This window comes from Candoia aspera, chromosome 17 (assembly GCF_035149785.1).
Source record: "Candoia aspera isolate rCanAsp1 chromosome 17, rCanAsp1.hap2, whole genome shotgun sequence".
Classification (NCBI taxonomy): domain Eukaryota; kingdom Metazoa; phylum Chordata; class Lepidosauria; order Squamata; family Boidae; genus Candoia; species Candoia aspera.
In genome coordinates, this window is record NC_086169.1 from 10,257,246 (window position 1) to 10,276,800 (window position 19,555).

Genomic DNA, 19,555 nt, shown 5'->3' on the forward strand with positions numbered 1-19,555 from the left:
TTACAGGCCTGCAGAGGTCGTAAATGCAAGGATTGGTGGCAAAGTTACTTTTTCATCATCGTCGTAACTGCAAACAGTTGCTAAACAAGGCAGTTGCCAAACAAGGACTACCTGTATGGGCTTTGTATAATGTTCATTATATATCAGGATTCGTTCACCTTTTAATACTAGTAAAAGATAAATTTGACATCTCTGTTCTCTTTTCATTTGAACCATTACTGTAACATTATTTTTATTTGTTTAAGAGTGGGCACAGTTTGGGCCCCAGCTTGGGGAAGGCTGGATTAGATGGGCCTTTGCTTTGATCTGGCAACGGCCTCCTGTCGTTCTAACGGGTGTGTCATGGTGGGAGCCCCCACCAGTGCAGGGCAGCATGAATCGGCCCCCCCAGAAGGACGGGTGGGGCCAGCCAGTCACCTCTGCTCGTGGGACAATGCAAAATACGCCTCGTCAGACACAGACAAGAGCCGCCCTATCTTGGACAAGCTCGGCTTCCTCCTCGGAGGAAAGTCCTGAGGGAAAGGGGACACTTCCTGTCCCGGGGTGTGCACACCTTCCGGGGTGATGTCAGGCAATGCTGGAGGAAAATGCAGCTTTCCCAGAGCATGGGCCTCTGGGGGTCCAGCTGTGCTGATGCAACTCAGCGGCCTCTGGGGTAGCTGGCCCAGAGGCTTCAGAGCAGGCTTCGGGGCAGGAACGGTCTTCTCCATCCTGGACGGCCCGTGTGGCCCGTCCACCTCTCCGTAGGAATAGGTTTGCATTCGCCGCATAGGACTCTTGGCAACGTGCCTTTCCTTGGCGAGGGCCACAGCCTCATCGAACGACATGCTTCCGCTGTTGCGCCAGTTGTTCCAGCCCTGCTTCTGGGGAGTGGCCTCAAAGCCCTCGCTGGTGGGCTTCTCCAGCAAAAGCAGTCCATGGGCAGGTCCTTTCCCGTCATCGTGCTGGCTGCTCTTCTGTTTATCCAAGCTCCCTGGCAGAGAGCCCTTTGTAAGGTGAAGGCTGCTTCCTCCAAGCTCCCCACTCTTGGACCACGCAAAGGATTTATCCTGTGGAGCATGCTGTGGCTTTGGGATGATGTCCTCTTTGTCCTTGCAGTCATTGCTGAACTTCTCCAAGCTCACGGGCATGGAATTCCGTTGCTTTGGAAGGGCACCCAAATTGCTGGAGCAATTCTCGGAAGAGCTGGGTGGCACAGGAGATGCTGGGAGGTTTTCTACCTTTTGGTTGCTGTCTCTGGTACGGTAAAAGGTGTCCAAGCTGGTCAGGTGGAAGGGCCTTTTCAAAGAGCTTTGGTTGGGTTCCTGCTTGGTCCCGTTCTCACAGTTCTTACCCGGGACAGTGATGAGATGTTCCTTGCTGGGAGTCACAGGCTTTAAGGAGGGAGGCACCTTAGCAAACTGGGGCTTTGGTGGCACAACTGGGAAAGACTTCACTTGCTGAACTCGGGTAGTACTGGATGTCAACTTCATGTGGACGCTTCCATCCAAGAGCCCATGCTCTATAGGGTGTGAAGCTTCCACCGGCACTTCGTACTGAGGTCTCTGCAGAAGACTTTCTAGGCAGGGTTTTGGAGGAGAGGCTGTAAGTGAGAGGTCCTCAGAGTTCGTGCAACTGTCGAACAAAGGTGCCTGTGCATAAGCTGTCCCAGAGGAAGAGGTATGCTCAGGATTCCAAGCAGCCAGTGCTGGGAGGCTTGTAGAAGGTGCATTCTCAGAATTACTGTCCAGTAAAGAAGGAACCAGACTTGGAAGTGAGTTGAGTTCTTCCACAGATGAAGCAGCTTGTGCAGCATCTCCACTGTGCAGCCCTGCCATCTCTGGAATCACAAATCTATCACCCAAGTGTTTGCTGGAACTCTCAACCACGTCTGAAGGAGGAGTTTCCACTCTGGTGCCGCAAGGAGGGCATGGAATCTGCTCAAGTTCAGGTGTATTCTGAAGTTGCCCCTTATCTTCAGCACCTGATTTGATTAGCTGGGTTTCAGGCTCTGGATCCAGAGATGTTTGGCAGGCAACATTTTCAGGACGGCCAGTTTTTCTTAAAAAGACATCAACTTCATTTCCAACATCTGCGTCCTCTACCTGCAACAACGAAAAAATGGGTTCTACCTTCTCAGCCTCAGCACTTTTTTCCCCAGACTCTGGATCCAGAGATTTTTGGCAAGCAGCTTCATCAAGACACCCAGATTTTAGTACAAAGAGATCAACCCCACTTCCAACGTTCCTATCTTCTAACTGCAGCATTGAAAAAACAGGTTCTACCTCAGCTTTTTCTGTCAGGTTGATTTCCACCTCGTTAGAATTGCTTCCGGAACCCCATTCTTCCTCACATGGCTTGGCTGATTTTGGATCCAGATCCTTGGTTAGTATTATGTCACAAGTTGAAGAGTCACCTTGCTGAGGGTCCATGCCAGCTTCAAGTAACTGTGAGCTCTTTGGATCTTCAACGAAGGTTTCTCTAGGCATCCTGGAAGTGTCAACTTCCACTGTGAGTTCTGGGGAAGGGATGTCAGGAGTCTGATCTTCATTAAATTGCTGAAGATGTTTCAGTTCACTAGCTAAGGGGCTGAGATCATCAAAAGCACTCAGATAGACCTCTTCAGCATCACCTTCCTTGGATGGCTCTTCATCAATGAATCCCATGGCAAGATAATACTGGTCATCTTCTTCTTCTGAGTGTTCATTCATACATTCTTCAATGGACAGATAACCCAGTGCTGGCACCATGGAATACGTCTCCAGCTAAAGAGGGTGTGGGGAGGGGGAAGAATTAGAAGCAAGGCCTTTAAAATCCAGTTCTTAAAAATTAACAGAGGAGGCATTTAGAATCTTCACACAGTTAATTTGAAAAAGAAAAACTTCAGAGAACATCCGTTTTTAACCTGCATTTTTTCATCATAAAATCGTTGAGAATTATGTAACTCCAAACAGCCTATTTCTTTTTAGTCCAAATTATGTGAGTTTTCACATGTTACCAGTCTACATATTTTTTGTCAACAAATCTTTAATAAGAAGTCCATGGATTTATCCTTCGGAAGAGGACTACATTCACACCTCTTGCTAAGCCATGGCCTGCCTAACTGTGATTTATTATATAAACCATAATGGACCGAGTTCATACTAAAACCAAAAAGGATTTGTAATGGTTTAGCACAATGCATGAACAGAGTGCTGCGTTCACACAGCATATTTTTGCCGAATATATTGAATTACATACTGACAAAATGTACTACGGTATGCTAAACCAGAAAAAACAGAACGAATTAAGCATGTTGCTTCAAATAAGTAAAATAAATAAATACAAAATGTTCACATGTTGTGTGGGTAACGTGATATGCTTAACCATGGTCTTTTGAATAAGTCACAACTAAATAGATTCAAATGATATTCTAACCATTTCTGATTACTTCACATAACCATTTTCTGTAAAATTTCTCTGTTCAGATGTCTGCAAACATACTGCCTCTATTCCTGAAGATTAATTTACAATAAACGGATAAACCTTAAACATATTTTAAATTGCAAAGAGAGCTGCCTCAGCTCACTTCTGGAGGCACAAAGCCTGACTTTTTAACAGAGCTTGAAACATGGATTATTTAAATGCAGTGCTTTTCAACCTCACCCACTTTAAGGTAGGTGGACTTCAACTCCCAGAATCCCCCAGCCAGCAAGGCCAAGATTGAGAAGCACTGTTTTAATGAACGGATTAATCAACTACTTTCCTTGTTTTACCAAATTAATTCAGTTAAGCGTCAATGATAGTTGATACATCAATCATTAATATTATTGCATTTTAATCCCACCTTCTTTAGATATGTTCAGGATCATGCAACCAGCATACACCCTTGTTTATCCAGATCAGCCACCCCTTGAGGTAGAGTTGGGCAAGAGAATCTGGCCAAGCCAGGGTCACCCCGGCAGCATCCCGACTTGGTGACACTTTGCTTTAATCCCTATATGCCAACTTCTTTACCACAAAGACCCAAAATTAAGCTGATTAATTAGGGGATGGTAGGGGCTGTGTTCATTCTGGTGTGGCAGCCCCTAAGAAGAATATGTTTAAAAAAAATGAAAACATACCCTTTCCTTGAGTGGTCATGTTGCTCAAGTATCTTTCTTTGAACAACTTTTCATTAAATCTGGTTTTTGGAAGCTTCTACAGCAGGTTCCCCTAGTTTAAGGTGTGCTCCAGATGTGCTGAGAAACAACTAAAGAATTCCCACCTTACCCCATCCAATCTCCCACTACCTCTCGAGGGAGCCAGACTGGGAAAGGGTGTTGTAGAAGCTGTCCAACCTGAAGGACCATATCTATTTTTCCTTTGCTTCCTACCCCAGAAGCTGCAAATCAATCAAATAGGGGTGAAACTAAGCGACTTTGACTGAACTTTGGAGATTAGACAAGACCATCAACCACCTGCCACATTGCAGCACCAAGATGGAAGGAAGGCTGCCAGAAAGGTACAAAGAGGGAAGGTGGTCTCCAGAGTTAGCTCTCCCTTCTGCATAACGCTCACGCTACCTTTCCTCAGAATGTCCTTTTGTCAGGCTGGAAAAAAGGGGTGGAGAAAGATTTCATACTGCTTAATCATGAAGCTCACCTCCATCATCTCATTCATAAAGCCACTTCCCAAATCATCTTCAGGGCTTGGTAAGATGTCCAAGTCACGTGATGGAAGATCAAGGCCCTCCCTGGAATTCATCTGCATCTGACCTTCCTCTGGGACATTGTCTATCCAGGCATCCTGGCTGTCCAGGAACGAGAAGGAATCCTCGACCTCCAAAGATATCCAGTTCTTGTCAGGGTCAATTTGGGCTTCAACAGTTGTCTCTGTTCCTAAAATGTATACAGACAAAAAAAAACCGAGTCCAGATTTCATAGCAGAGACTTGGTCCTTGCTGAGTACAAACCTGGTCACTGACATCTGGTTGAGAAATGTTCCATTCCTATTATTTGCAAATGACTTGAGTACCAAGTTAAAACTAACACATGCAAAGGAAAGGTGTAAGTGAGAAAGCAAACAATGGCCAAGCAAAACAGAGCGATCTGGTTTCCAACATTGCACTAAGCCATAATGTGGTTGGCATACTTACGGTTTATCCTAACTGTACATAGTTGTAAAGCTACATGATAGCTTGTAATCCATGGATTATGTTGTATATGACATGCTGATCCATGGCTTGTTCTACAAACCATAGATGAGCATGATATGAAAACGTAGATTGTGTCAGACAGTAATAATTAAACTGCATTGTTTTTGATTGAATAATCCAGTTAGATGTATTAATTTAACCAAAAGAAACGTCCCATATTAATTAGTTGGTAGCTATTTTTAATTTTTTTTATATAAAGGATCTATTATCTCTCTCAGATTCAGGCTTCCCTGGTGTGATGTCCTGCAGCTGGGTTGGGACTGCAATTCCTAGTCAGGACAGGAATTATGGGAACTGTAGTCCCAACACATCTGGGAACTGTTACGTTACAGAAGGCTGTTTTAAGATAGTTCTTTGATAGATACAGTATGCACATGACCTCAAGGCAAAACAATCATTATTATTTAGCGCAACTGTATTTTGGGGATCCTGTTCATGCAGTTCTATTGTACAATTAATCTCCTGAGATTTCTCTATTTGGTTATTCCTGATCATAATATAATATTTCTACTCTGCTTCAAATTTGCAATTTTACCTGTGGCTGAGGACATTGCACGCTACTTATATAAACAGGAAAAATCAAACAAAGAAATGTTCTGTTGGCATAATGAAATTGACTAGAAGGAATGTGCAGTTGACTAGGTTAAGATGTTACATTGTCTAAGGAACTGGCTTCCTCTTATTACAGGTAGCCCTCGCTTAACAACCATTCGTTTAGTGATGCTTCAAAGTTAAGACGGTGCTGAAAAAAACGACTTATGACTGGTCCTCACACTTACGACCGTCACAGCATCCCCACGGTCACAGGATGACAATTTGGGTACTTGGCAACCGGTTTGCATTTACGACCATCGCAGCCTCCCATGATCATGCGATTGCCATTTTCGACCTTCCCAGCTGGCTTCTGGCAAGCAAAATCAACGGGGAACCTGTGTGACTCACTTAACGACCATAAGGTTTGCTTAACGCCCACGGTGATTTCCTTAATGACCGCTGCAAAAAAGTCATAAATCAGGTCAGATTTGCTTAATGACCGCTTCGCTTAGCAACAGAAATTCTGGTCCCAATTGTGGTCGTTAAGCGAGGACTATCCATACAGTATGGAACTTGCACCCCAGTTTGCATCTAGGTATTTGGAGGAGGTAGAATAGCTGGGGCAATGACCAAACACACTGTTGTTGGTATCCGGCCCTCGTGACGGCTGCTTCTGGGATCTGTGCCTGCCCTTGACAACTGCCCTATTACTGTCAGCCTCCGTGCAAACGTTAATACTGACCTGCAGTTACTTCCTTATTCGCAGTGACTGAGGACATCAGCTTCTCCTTGTCTTCTGTCGTCCTGGAAAAGTCTTCCTCGTTGGAAGACGTGGCCTCGGGGCTCTCATTCTCCAAGGTGCGGTGGCTCAGAGCCGGACACTCCAGCCCTCGGGTCAGCCGGGACAAAGTGAGGTTGGACGTGATGTGGAATGGGACCGTGACCGAGAACGGTCCTGAGATATGGACCCCGGCACATTTCTCAGCCCGGTTCCTTGCGGTCTTGGGGGATCGCCCTTGAGAGGTCCCTCCAACAAGATTGGACCTGCTGGCTTTTGGGGTGGTGGGTTCTGACTTGGTGGCTTCATCCTGCGGGTCTTCAGATTTACTCTTGACAGAAACGTACCCAGATTCCAAGAAACTGCTGTCAAGTGAAACTGGTCCATCAAAACTCTCGAGCTTTTGGGATAACTCCCTCCCCAAGTGGGCATCATCTGCATCCAAAAGAGAGGGACCCGTCAGAGAGACTCTTGGGGCAATGCCCACGTATCCAACCAACAGCCTTAATACGGTGAGGTGGCTATCATGCTGAATCAACAGCACCTTTCAAAATGCTTTCAGCCTCAAATCAGCCTTCCTCAACAGTCAACCTCATCGCTCCCAAACTGGCGATGAGAACTCTGTGGCTCCGTTGGGTGATGGTATCCACAACTGGTGGAGACCAGGTTGAGGGGGTCCTTTAAGTGGCAAGGGAATCCTAGGAGTTGAAGTCCACACATCTTAAACTTGCTGAGGTTGAGAAGCAGTGGGCTTGATTATTATTAATTTATTTTACAGCCAAAAGGCCTGAAAACAAGTTACAGATATAATCTAGGCTTGGCATTAAATAAAACAATTTAGCAGATAAAATATTTAATAAACATTACGTGATACACTTAAAAGCCCAACTCATTGATTTGTTACCAAAAACCTTGTTTTTATAGCCATAGTTAAAAATCTGGCTGTTGCCATTGTGATCTCAGAATCTTCATCTTACATACGCAGAAGTATCCCTTCCTGGTTTAGATTCTAAAATAGGCCAGATAACTTCCTGCCGAAGACTCTTATAAAATTCACAATACAATAAAATATGATCCACTGTTTCAGGATCAGGATCATTACGGGGACAAAATCCTTGAGAGGTGGGAATTTTTTGAAATCTACCCTATAGCAATCCAAAGAATGGCATAGAACAGTGTTTCTCAACCTTGGCAACTTTAAGGTGGGTGGACTTCAACTCCCAGAATTCCCCAGCCAGGATGGCTGGCTGGGGAATTCTGGGAGTTGAAGTCCACGCGTCTTAAAGTTGTCAAGCTTGAGAAACACTGAGGTAGAAGAAGGTCAAATCCTCAAATCCCGCTCTTCCTCAGATGAATACCGACAATACTATTCCCTTTCTGGGTAAACACCACTATAAAAGGAGTAAAAATAATGCACCAAAGAAATTAAGACATAAGGTAAGAAAAAGAAAGGGCAATTTAGCTTAGTTTATTTCAACATCCTTCGCTAGAGCTCTGGATAACTTTCCCTCCTTGCCCACATCATCACCCTGCTTCATATAACGCCTTTTGTTATTTAATATTTCCACTTCTTCCTTTTCCGAGATCTCATTGACGCTCCCAGCCACGATCTTCTTGGCAGTCCCTTCCTTTCAACCCATTCACACTTCTTTTCGATAAGTACTGTGTCTCTTGGCGAATCGATCATTCATTCCCTCTAGGGGTTCTTTGCACAGCCCACCCACCGTGGCAGGAAGGTGCTTCGTGAATCCTTTCCAGCAACGAAGCCTTCCACGTAACTGATGAGGAACTGAGAAACCAGGCTGCGCTGGCCTTTTCCTGTCCCGTTTTTAAAGCGGACTTGCCATTCATGTGGTTTGCAGCGCCTCAGATCAAAAGAGGTTTAGCGCTGGGGACCCTCGTTGTGCCTTTCGGCCACAAAAGGGTACTGTGGACATGTCCCTGGCTGGGAAGAGTGAGCTAGAGGAAGCTCACTCCTTAACCATCATTTCTCCTATCCCATGGAGGTAGACAGTTTAACCATAGTTAGCATCAGACTTATAACCCATTGTGTGAACACGATCGTAGGCTTCTTTTGCTTTTTGTTCTGCAGGTTTTTGCAGGTTTCTCTACCTACCATCACTGACCGACGGCATACAGCTGAGCGAATCCATGCTTTTGGCTGGACGCAGTCGTATCTTACCCACTTTGTCATCTGGAACAGAAAGGCAGGATTGAGCTGAATCAACTGGGCCTCCAAGAATTGCTTCAGCCCCAAATGTTTCTGCTAGGGGCGCAGAACTTTTTTTTCTTACAAAAGGCCACTGACTCACTGGGAAAATAATCCAGGGGCTGCTTCTGGTGCCAGATGGAGCTAGCATCGAGTGGTAGAGTTTGCATATTGGCTCCTGGGCATAATCTCCCAGTCTTTAATAGTTGCTCATGTTATCAAACATTGACACCCTTCAGGGGTGAACTATAAAGAATGTGTTCAAGTTGACATCTTGTCCAACAGCCCCAAGTGCTTCAGAACCTCCTTTAACAGGTTCTCCAATCATCATCATCATCATCATCAATACCAGGGGATAGTAGAAGAGAAGACAAAAAGTTGGAGAAGATCACAAAGTATCAAGATCTGAAAATCGAAGTTGAAAGATTATGGCATAAACTATCCGTGGTGGTCTCAGTGGCTATTGACTGGCACACTGGTGGCCATTCCAAAAAGCCTTGGACGACACTTAGAAAATCTGCACATTGACAAAAATCCCATCTATGAATTACAGAAGGCCACCCTGCTTGGATCCACACATATACTACGCTGATACATTACGACATCCCAGGTTCTTGGGAAGAACTCAGTGCGAATGAAGGCCAACACCAGCTAAAGAACTGCCAATCACCAGCTGTGATTTCACGTTGTGTAAATAATAACAATAATAATAATGCTGCAGCTCACTCCATTAGAATCTGGGTGGCTTACAAAACCCAGAAACAATATGAAGTATTCAACACATAGAAACAGAAAGAGCGATAAACTATGGAGGTATGGTTTGAACTTGATTGCTCCATCATTAAACTGAAGGCTGCAGTTGACTCAATCCCCAGAAATAAATTATGCAGGAAACACTCTCTCTCCTTGATCAACCAACAACTCCTTGTTTTTATCATGAAGTTCTACAGGAACAATACCACGCAGGGGAACACCCCCAACCCCACACTTTTTAACTTCTCCATATATACTTCTGAGGCCAAGCCCGTGGACCTTCTGCCCAGCCGATGGAAGGGTTGAGCGGAAGGGTAGAAAAAGCCAAGCCAAGCCAAGCCAAGGAGAGAGAGGAAGAAATTGCTCCTCAGGACAATTTTGCATGAGAAAAAAAGGTCAGATTGCAGTTTTCCGGAAATAATATAACACAACTTTCAAATCAGTATGATAAGAATGATATACTGGACCTATGATATTTTTAATCCAAAACAGTCCAATGAACTGAACATATTATCTGTGAATATTCCAGAAGAGCCAGGAAGGAGAATTTTTGAAGGCATCCAGAGTCAGAAGGTATGCATAATGGTATATTTCAAGATTCAGGAAACCCAAGCCCCCATCTTTAACTGACAGTTGTATTTTTTCCAGAGATATCTTTGGAACTGAAGAACCATAAAAATTTGTGGAACAACGTACTGAGTTTTTGAAACTATTTTCTGGGTAGGTATATAGGGATTCCATGCAAAATAGAAAGTATCCTGGGAATTACATTCATTTTGAGAGTGTTTCGGGATTTTAAACAATGCCATTGGGTTTATGTGTTAACCTGAATCCCACGTTGAAACTGAAACCATTTTGAACACCCACCATTGTGGACTCATCTTGAGAGTTATCCTTGCATTCTTGGCAAGTTCTTGGTACTAATTAAAGGAGGGATTTGGCTATTTTTCCAGTACCAAAGGTGGCTAGACATATTTAGGCCTTATTGGGCAGAAAATTATGTCTGGGTTTTTTTTTCTCTCATCTCAGCACTTCGGAAGAATTCTTATTTTAAAAAATGGCTGATACTTTTAAACTTTAGAGATTTTACAAACGGAAAACAATTTACCCCAATGCCCTGGTTGGCCTCTGAAACTCCAGAGGAGTTGGTTTTGTTGGAGAAGGCCTTTATTAAAACTAAAAGTGACAATATGTTGTTGCCAAAAATTAAATACAACTTCACATCTGGACAGTATAAAATGTTTGGAATAAGAGAAGTGAGTATCCTGCATTGCCCAATCAACGGGTCTTAAGGAACATTAGAGACATTTCTAAAAACTAACTGAGTTCAGCCCCCAAAAAAATGTTTCTGGAAAAGGTGATTATGTATTCAGGCAAGAACATTTGTGTCCCAGATTCGAAACAAATGACAACAAAATTTGTCAGTTTGCAACCTTTGAATTAGCTTTGTTCCCAAGAGACACAACGTAACGTAAGATTCCATATGGCCTAGGTTTAATTCATTGTTCAGAAAAACGGACCGTAATGTAGAAATCGAAGAAAGTTATATAATTATAACAGATATTTTATTTATTTGTTTTATTTTCTATCCCGCCTTTATTATTTTTTTTAATAAATAACTCAAGGTGGCAAACATACCAATACTCCTGCCTCCTCCTCTTTTCCCCAGAACAGCAACCCTGTGAGGTGGGCTGGGCTGAGAGAGAGCGACCAGTCCAGGGTCACCCAGCCGGCTTTTGTGCCTAAGGCGGGACTAGAATTCTCATACCACGCCTGATTGGCTCTTGGGCTGAGAGGGAGGGACTGGCCCAGGGTCACCCAGCCGGCTTTTGTGCCCAAGGCGGGACTCGAACTCACCATCTCCTGGTTTCTAGCCTGGAGGCTTAACCACTAGACCAAACTATTCTATTTTCTTGTCTCAACTAAAGGGTTTTTTTTCTTATCTTGCCTAGAGAGTTACTATAGAATTTTTTCTCTTTTTTTCCCTCGCTATACAGTATAGCTCTTTTTATATAATAGGTTAATATTTTTTATAGTGAGTGGTCTTTTATAAAATAGTATACAGTTGTACCTTACTATTTTATCAAATAGTACTATAAATAGCAATATAACTGTACTGCTATTTAGTTTATATGCAATATTACAAACTAGAAATAATGTCAACTGTAACGTTTTTAAAGTTTAATCAAATGATATACCTTTTAAAAGTAACTTTTTATTTTTTTCCCTACTTTTTCTGCAGAGAAAGGACAAAAAGGAAACTCAAGCTATCCTTCAATCCAGTGTTCCTCAACCTTGGCCACTTTAACATGTGTGGACTTCAACTCCCAGAATTCCCCAGCCAGAATTCTGGGAATTGAAGTCCACCATCTTAAAGTGGCCAAGCTTGAGAAACATTACTTAAGTCAATCGAGCTAATTTTGATTTTTCTTTTTTTTCAAGTGAGATGGTTCCCAGCTTAACACCCCCCCCCTACAATTCAGGTTGACTGTAATAGAAAATCAGATATAAACACAAGGAGAGGCCCCACATGTTGACAGCCAGACATTTCATCTGCTTTCAGCAAAAGGGGAAGCTACTTTTCCATGACACGTCTCTTTCTACCCCAGAGCCTGCCATAGAGACTCACTGATCAAGCCCTGGCTGCCACTCTTTTGTACCAGACAGCAAAGAAAGGATGCAGCACATCATTACAAAGGCACATTCCGCTTTTGGTGGCTCACTGCGTTTCGGTGGTGGACGTGCGGCGTGTGAAACATCTGCACACACAGTTTTCTGCAGGTGAGGACAATGGCCCATAGAATTAAGACCAGAGTCACGTGCAGCCAATATGCTGTGGCTTTCCCATTCAGGAAAGATATTCTGCACCCCCAGATGCAAACACCTGATTTCCTTGGAGGAAGAAGCTGAGCGGGACCGTCCTGCTTATCCAGCCATGGGGCTCTGGGCCTTGGTTCCATCTCTGCTTCAGCTGATGGAGACCACAGAGTCCTGCAGGGCAGCCAACGTTTCAGTCTTTTGTTCAGGGCTTTGTGGGACACCTTCCACAAAGTCTCTGTTCCTGCCAGTTACTTCTGCCACCTCCCACAGCAGCAGTCCTGGCCCCTTTGCTCTGTGGCAGCAGTGGCTGGGGCAGATGTCCTCTTCTGCTGGTGTTCCTCCATGAGGGCTGGGGTCAAATGTTTCAGGGGGCGGCTGGGAAGCACTGCCTACCAGAAGGGTCTGGGCTTGGGCAGCGAAGAGGAGAAGAGCAAGGGAGGCCAGGGAGACGTGCTGGGGAGGAGGGTAGAGTGGCAAGCAGAACCTCCTTCTCCTTCCCTGCTCCCCACTCCTCCGTGGCTCCCCAGGAGCAGCCGCAGCAGAAGAAACTGCCCCTCTCCTATAAGGGCAGCCTCGTTTCTGAGCCACGCCAGAGGAACCCTGTGGTGGTAGCTTTTTCCAAGCACCATTCTTGGGAAGGTGGCTGGGAAGCATGCTGAGGAAGGAACAGCTGTCTGGGTTGTTCCTCCACAACCTGGGAGGCAGGGGCGCAGGTGACGAAATGTGTGGTGCAATGACACGATACCAACCATACAAACTGCCCTTGCGTGAGATGTTGCACCACCAGGAGGAAACGGCAAGGCCTGTGTCGTGATATCACAACACATGCTTTGTCCTTTGGGCATCGCCATGGTTAGGCATGGGTTGCTATGCTCCACGCAAGGAGGTCCATGCATCTCTTACCTTTATCCTCTGACTTATTCAACTTGCGCTTGGACTCGTGGCTGGATCGCCCAAGGTTGAAGATTGACTTCCATTTCTTGGCTTTAAGGGACCCTTTTCTTCTGCAGAGGAATGGAATTTGGGTTACAAACTATGCTGAGTGGAAAGCAATGTATTTAGGCCCCCCTCCCCAAGGGATGAAGCTGGTGAGGCAAGAACCCAAGATTCCCAATGTCAGCGTAGATCAGGTATCTCCCAAGGCCATCCAAAGAATGGCCAAGTATCTGTTGGACTTGGAGGGAAGAACATAGACTTTAAACCTTGGAGCTTCAGCTTACATAAGGGCCTTGATTTCTGCGTATTACAGAGGAAGAAAATTCTTTGTGCACATGGGCTTGATTCTTGTCTACAATACAGAGATGGCTGTGGCTGAGTTGGGTCTGAAAGTCTTCTGCTGAGTCACATAATTCCTGAATAAGTGCTTCACAATTTGCAGAGCTGAGGTTTACAGCCGAGCCTGTACATCTTTTGTATTCCTGGTTACGCTAAGGTTTTTGGATGTGTGGGCCATGCGATAAATTATGACAGCCCTTCAAAACATGGGTGTACTGGACCGTCCCATTGACACATTGAAAAATGTACATGCTACCAGGAAGCAGCGATAAAGTTGCTCCATCTTGTGGATGGTTGTTGGGACATCCTGGGAAGATGATTGAGGCGCTGGGATTTTAGTTTCTGTTTGTATGGTTTTATGCTTTTTGTAGTTTTATTGTTGTTGTGAGCTGCCCAGAGTTGAGCTCTAAGGTGGGCGGCCACACAAACCTTTTGAATGAATGAACGAATGAATGATTGCATACTAGTTCAAAATTGGGAAAGGAGAATGCCAAGGTTATACATCATTCCCCAGCTGTTTGACCTACATGCAGAAAGGCCTTGAGAAATGCTGGATTAGAAGCAACCAAGGTTGGAATGAAAATTGCTCAAGAAGGAAGAGAAAAACTGACAAACCGCAGCGCACTGGAGCTGGCCAGGCAACCTTTTGCTGGAGATGAGCCGGGGGCCAGTGCTGGCCGAGGCTGGAGTGTTTCTCCTACTGTTTCTGCCCACCCACCAGAACTAGCAGGGAGACCATGCTCCAGGTCCCTGCCAGTAAACTGTGTCATCTTCTTGGACCCTGGGGCTGGGCCTTCTCAGCGGCAGCACCTGCCCTGTGGAGCAGCATCCCCCCCCCCCGAGATTTGGAGGGCCCAACCCTGTTAGCCTTTGCAAGGCATGGAAGACCAGGCATTTGGGACAGGGGTAGATGAGCTCTACTACCCTTGATAGGGGGTGGGGTTAACAGTTTGTCCTTGGGTGCTGTGGGTTTATGTCTGGGGGGTTTGTTTGCTTTGATCTTATGAGCTGCCCAGAGTTACTTGTGTAAGATGGGTGGAAGGAGGAGGAGGAGGAGGAGACAACACCAGGCTAGAAACTGGGAGACCCTGGGTTCTAGTCCCACCTTAGGCATGAAGCCAACCGGGTCACCTTGGGCCATCCCCTCTCTCTCAACCCTAGGAAGAAGCAGGCAAGGGCAAACCACTTCTGAAACCTTGCCAAGAAAACTGCAGGGACCTGTCCAGGCAGTTGCCAGGAGTCAACACTGATTCGACAGCATAATAATAATAATAATAATAATAATAATAATAGAAGAAGATGATGATGATGATGCAAACAAGAACTGGTAGAGTCACAAAATAGACAAAGTAATAGAAAACGAAGAAGCCGAAGTGCTCTGGGACTTTAGAATTCAAACAGACAAGCATCTGGCGCACAGCACCCCAGACTTAACTACTGTTGATAAGAAAGGCAAAAAAGCCTGGATGGTGGACATTGCAAGACCTGGAGGCAGCAGAGGAGAAGAGCCAAGAACTGGAGAAAATCAGAAAACACAAAGACCGGCAAAGGGAAGTAGAACGACTGTGGCAAAAGACAGCAAAGGCAGAACCAATAGTCATAGGCGCCCTGGGGGCAAGCCCAAAACATCTGGAGCACCCCTGGAACACCATCAGCATTGGCAAAATCCCCCTCGGTCAATTGCAAAAGGCAGCTTTACTTGGAACAGCCGACATCCTGCCACGATACCTTTAATAATATTGAACAACAACATCTGCCTATCCCAGGTCCTTGGGAAGGACTCAACAGGTGGACACAAAGGTCAAATCCGGTCTAAACACCTGGCTGACTGTGCAACCAACCACAATAATGATGATGATCCAGCAGAGCAGTGGGTTTCATTCCCGGCAGGAAAACGAATCAATTCAAAAACGTGGGCAAGAATGATTTTGTATTTCAAGAAGCCCCACGCAACAGTGGATTGTGACAGCAGCAGGCTAGCAAGCTCAGAGGACAAGCACAAGAGAAGAGGAATGGGACGAGGGAACCCTTTGCCCAGGCTCAGAGCTCTTCTGCACAGCCGACTGCCTTTCCACGCCCTGCTCTGCCCCCACCATGAAGCAGATGAGGAGGGAGTGGGAGAAGGAGGTGCCAATAACTGGCAGCAGAAGACCCACCTATCAGAGCGATTGCTCCATGGGCAGAGGACCAGCCCCAAGGGAGGTCTTCTCTGATGTGGTGGAGGGGCAGCACTTCCCCTCACAGAGGTGTGGCTGAAAAGCCTGCTTCCCTTCTCGCAACCACAGCCCTGCATTAGTTGCCTGTGGCTCCATGCATTTCTGCTGAAACTCCTACAGTGAAGCTGCCTGCTGTCCCTGGTGGAGGGGCTCCAGGACCAAAGCCAGGAGAGGACAACCGTCCTTCAGGGACACCACTTTCCCCACAGTACAGCCCCCCACCCCAGCTTTAGCAATGCAGCTGTTTTAAACCCTGCCCAACAGTCTTCCAAAAGACCGTTGACACATCTGACTCATGGGCGTAATTTGCACACCCTTAGAATATTCTGAAAAGGCCACCACAAGATGTAGAGAAGTTGGCTTTCATCTTATCAGCTCAAGGGACGCACTTGGGATGTGACTCAGTGGGGTTATCTGCATATTGGTAGCATATTCTAGGAAATGAACAGAAGGTCATAATGTTCCAGGGATGGGAAGGAAAGAAGCTTGGATTTCTATGGAGGTGAGGAACTTAACAGCTGTCCCAAAGAGGAACAGGTGCGATGGTGGGGATGGATGACTTGCTGCTGTGAGGAACGGAGCTGGCAATCTCCAGACCAGGCATGATATTAAGGGAAGAGTGTTGCCTCCTGGATGTGGAAATCCAGAATTGACAGAGAGGCTGACCCAGTTAATCAAACTTATGACCACGATCCCTTTGTTCTGTTTCATGTGGACCAAATGACACTTCCAGAAAGAGCTCAGAAAGAATATGGAGGAAAGGCCAAAGAGGTTGGGCATATGTTGATGTTTCTCTCCAGACTTCCAGCTGAAGGTCATGGCCTGAGGAAGGAATGAAGGATTCTGGAGGTGAACCACTCACTCAGGGAATGGTGTCTTTGGGTTCCTGGACCCAAAAGCTTTGGGTTCCTGGACCAAAGATTCCTTTGGACTGTACACGAAGGACAACTGGTGAGTGACAGGCTGTACCACAAAGTCTGGGAAGAACATTCTTGGAAGACACATTTCTCAAGTTATCTGGTCAGCTTTAAACTAAACCTGAAGGGGGAAGGAGGCTGATTCTCAGAACCATACTCAAAGCATAAACCCAACTTTCCAACAAGGGAGTAGTAAGAAGGAAGGAACACTCAGGAATACACAGGAAATACAACAAATCAATGTAGGAAGGGTGCTAGAACCTCATCCTAGACATGGTGGGTGAACCGGGAGGGAAGGCTGGCTCTCCTAGGAGAGGGATTGGATCAAGAGCTGTGGGATCCACCCCCTTGTGAGTAAGACAAGAGCAGAGCAGTCGTCCCGGTCTCCTCGAGATGTCTGCTGGAACAGAACCATGGTCCAGAGGAGCACTTGGCCAGGGAAAGCTGCTCTTCTCTTGGAGCGAGCAGGAGAAGACAAAAGAGCTGGGCTGCTTACTTGGTCTCGTTGAATTCGATGATGGTGTGGTAGGGTCGCATCTGGGGGGGCCCATCCCCCTGGTTCAGCACCGCTGGGACATTGTAGGGAAAATCAGAAAGGACAACTGGTGACATAGCAAGGAGGGACTTCCTGATGGACTCACGGGTACCACCTAGGAGGGATGGAAAAGAAGCTCTGCATTTACACACATTTCTTAGTGCCTACTTGGGGCTGGGGGCTATCCTGCCCTATTTGGAGAAATATTGGATTTCTGTACAAATCATTAATAAAAGCTATCCTATGTAAGTTTGCTCCCAAGGAAATCCTGCTGGGTTGAACGGCTTCTGGAATCTAAGTGGGGATCTAGGGGCCAAGCAATGGTTGGGATCTGGGTTTGGCTTCAAAGCCTGCTTCCTGTTTCCATAAATTCCTGTCCAGGTGGTGAAAGCTTTGTTCCTGAATGAACTTTTTCTGCTACAGGAGAAGAAAAAAAAACCTCTGGAACAATTATATTAACAATTATATTTCTCTTAATTAATTGAATCCATTTTTTTTTCTTTATCAGATTTTATCACCGCCCATCTCCCTCACAAGGAGGGACTCTTTCATTTTGTCTGGCCTCACCCACTTACTGGATTGTGGCTTTCTCCGCTGAGAATTTCAATTTTGTTTGGTTTTATTTTGAAAAGGTTATGCACTCTTGCTGTGGAGATACAGGTACAGATTCAGACAGAAGATCCACTTAATCCAGGACTGGTCTAGTCACACCTGTTCAGATGAACAGTCTTCACTAAAAGGCACAATCCTTTCATCGGTTGCACAGTGCAGTATGCTGAAGCCCCCAAAAACTTAAGGCCTTTTAATAATAAAATTTGTTAGAAAAAGTGCAACCAGATTTTTGGCTGTGATAGACTAAGACAACTCTCCTCAACTGTCTTCTGAACATCATGGGTTGCATGCTGCCAAGACACTGCTGTGGGAAGAATGCCTTCTAAAGATGCTGAACCACAGTGCCTAACATCCCAACCGGCCCTGGCAACCTACGCCTTCTGGTTGAAATGTACAACCCAGCACACCCAAAGGGCACCAGCTTGGACAACTTGTGCGGGTGCAGAGGGATGACGGACAAGGCTGGCATCTGCATTCTGAGCAAAATGGTGGATGGAAGATTAGCATCTCTGGTTACAGAACTCTAGCGCAGGGTTTCTCAACCTTGGCCCCTTGAAGATGGGTGGACTTCAACTCCCAGAATTCCCCAGCCAGCATGGCTGGGCCCCACCTCGTGCCTGACCCTTGGTGCTACCCTCGGAAGTTCAGACAATATGGCTTTCTCCACTTGGGAGGGAAACGTTAACTTCCACTCCTGGCACTCCAAAGCCCAGGGGTCACTCTGCTCCAGTGCCAACGACGGTAGAAGCCGATCTGGTGCTTTAGGAAGAATTGGTAACTCTACCTGGTGGGGTTAACAGCCACACAAAGCCTCTTCCTTTCCACGTCTTGCTGAAACAACATCCCTCCGCTACAGACTCCAGGGGAGGCGCCTGACAGCTTAGCCAGCAAAGCTTTCTCGGAGCTTTCCACGGTTCTGAAGCGGCCTAAAATTTGTGGCGTCTTATCGAGGACCGCCACACTCCTGGGCCAATCCCAGAAGTAGAGAACTGACTGTGCGCCTTCCGATACTTTGAGGTCAAGTACCCCCAGCGCACTGATGACCCGGGAGACCGTTTCTGTGTGCAACGCTTGCTGTTCTCTCTAACCAAAGGGCTGGGTCCACACCACGTCCTGATTTTGCCTTGTTGGGATCCCCAGAAGGATTCTGCAAATAGTAGCAGGCTTGCTACCTGTAGGCCAGTGTGGCTGGCTGGGGAATTCTGGGAGTTGAAGTCCACCCATCTTCAAGGGGCCAAGGTTGAGAAACCCTGCGCTAGAGCAAGCTTCCTTGTCAATCATTCTGCTGCTCTTTTCCTCCACTTTTTCCTGACATTGTCGCTGCAAGGAGCTGTAGAAATGAGTCGGAGGATTTACCGCAGAGAGGGGCATCTCCAAAAATCTGATCCACGTGGGTAAGGATAAACTCCACCACAATGGACTGGATGCGGACCTCCATGAAGGCTGCCGTGCCGTTGAAGCCACACACCTCGATGTCCTTGGACCTAAGAGGCATAAGAGAAGAGCTGGGCGCATCAGAAGCAAATCCACGCATAGGCACAGAGCAACCTTTCCTTTTGTTCTGATTAGCTTCGCCTTCATCAAGGCCTGGCTATTGGCAAAGACGGCCGATCGAGTGCCAAGCAATCCCACCCAAGGGATCTGTGCTCATGATGGTGGCAAGTCCTTCACCAACTCAGCAATTTTCCTCGGAAGGGAGTCAAAACAGTGGCCAAATTTAGGTGGAGATCATATCCCATTCAGGGTGATGG

General features: G+C 46.1%; 1 protein-coding gene across 1 annotated transcript in view; it reads right to left on the minus strand.

The window, feature by feature from the left end:
- Nucleotides 1–269: 269 nt before the first annotated feature.
- The window catches only part of ARHGAP30 (Rho GTPase activating protein 30), a 35,694-nt gene continuing 16,408 nt past the window's right edge, over nt 270–19,555 (minus strand). The window contains exons 6-12 of the mRNA XM_063316725.1: nt 19,161–19,288; nt 17,154–17,307; nt 13,153–13,253; nt 8,584–8,652; nt 6,432–6,902; nt 4,603–4,838; nt 270–2,744 (exon numbers count right to left, since the gene is read on the minus strand). Coding sequence (XP_063172795.1) covers nt 414–2,744; nt 4,603–4,838; nt 6,432–6,902; nt 8,584–8,652; nt 13,153–13,253; nt 17,154–17,307; nt 19,161–19,288 — 3,490 coding nt within the window. The 3' untranslated portion in view covers nt 270–413. The remainder of the gene's footprint in view (nt 2,745–4,602; nt 4,839–6,431; nt 6,903–8,583; nt 8,653–13,152; nt 13,254–17,153; nt 17,308–19,160; nt 19,289–19,555) is intronic.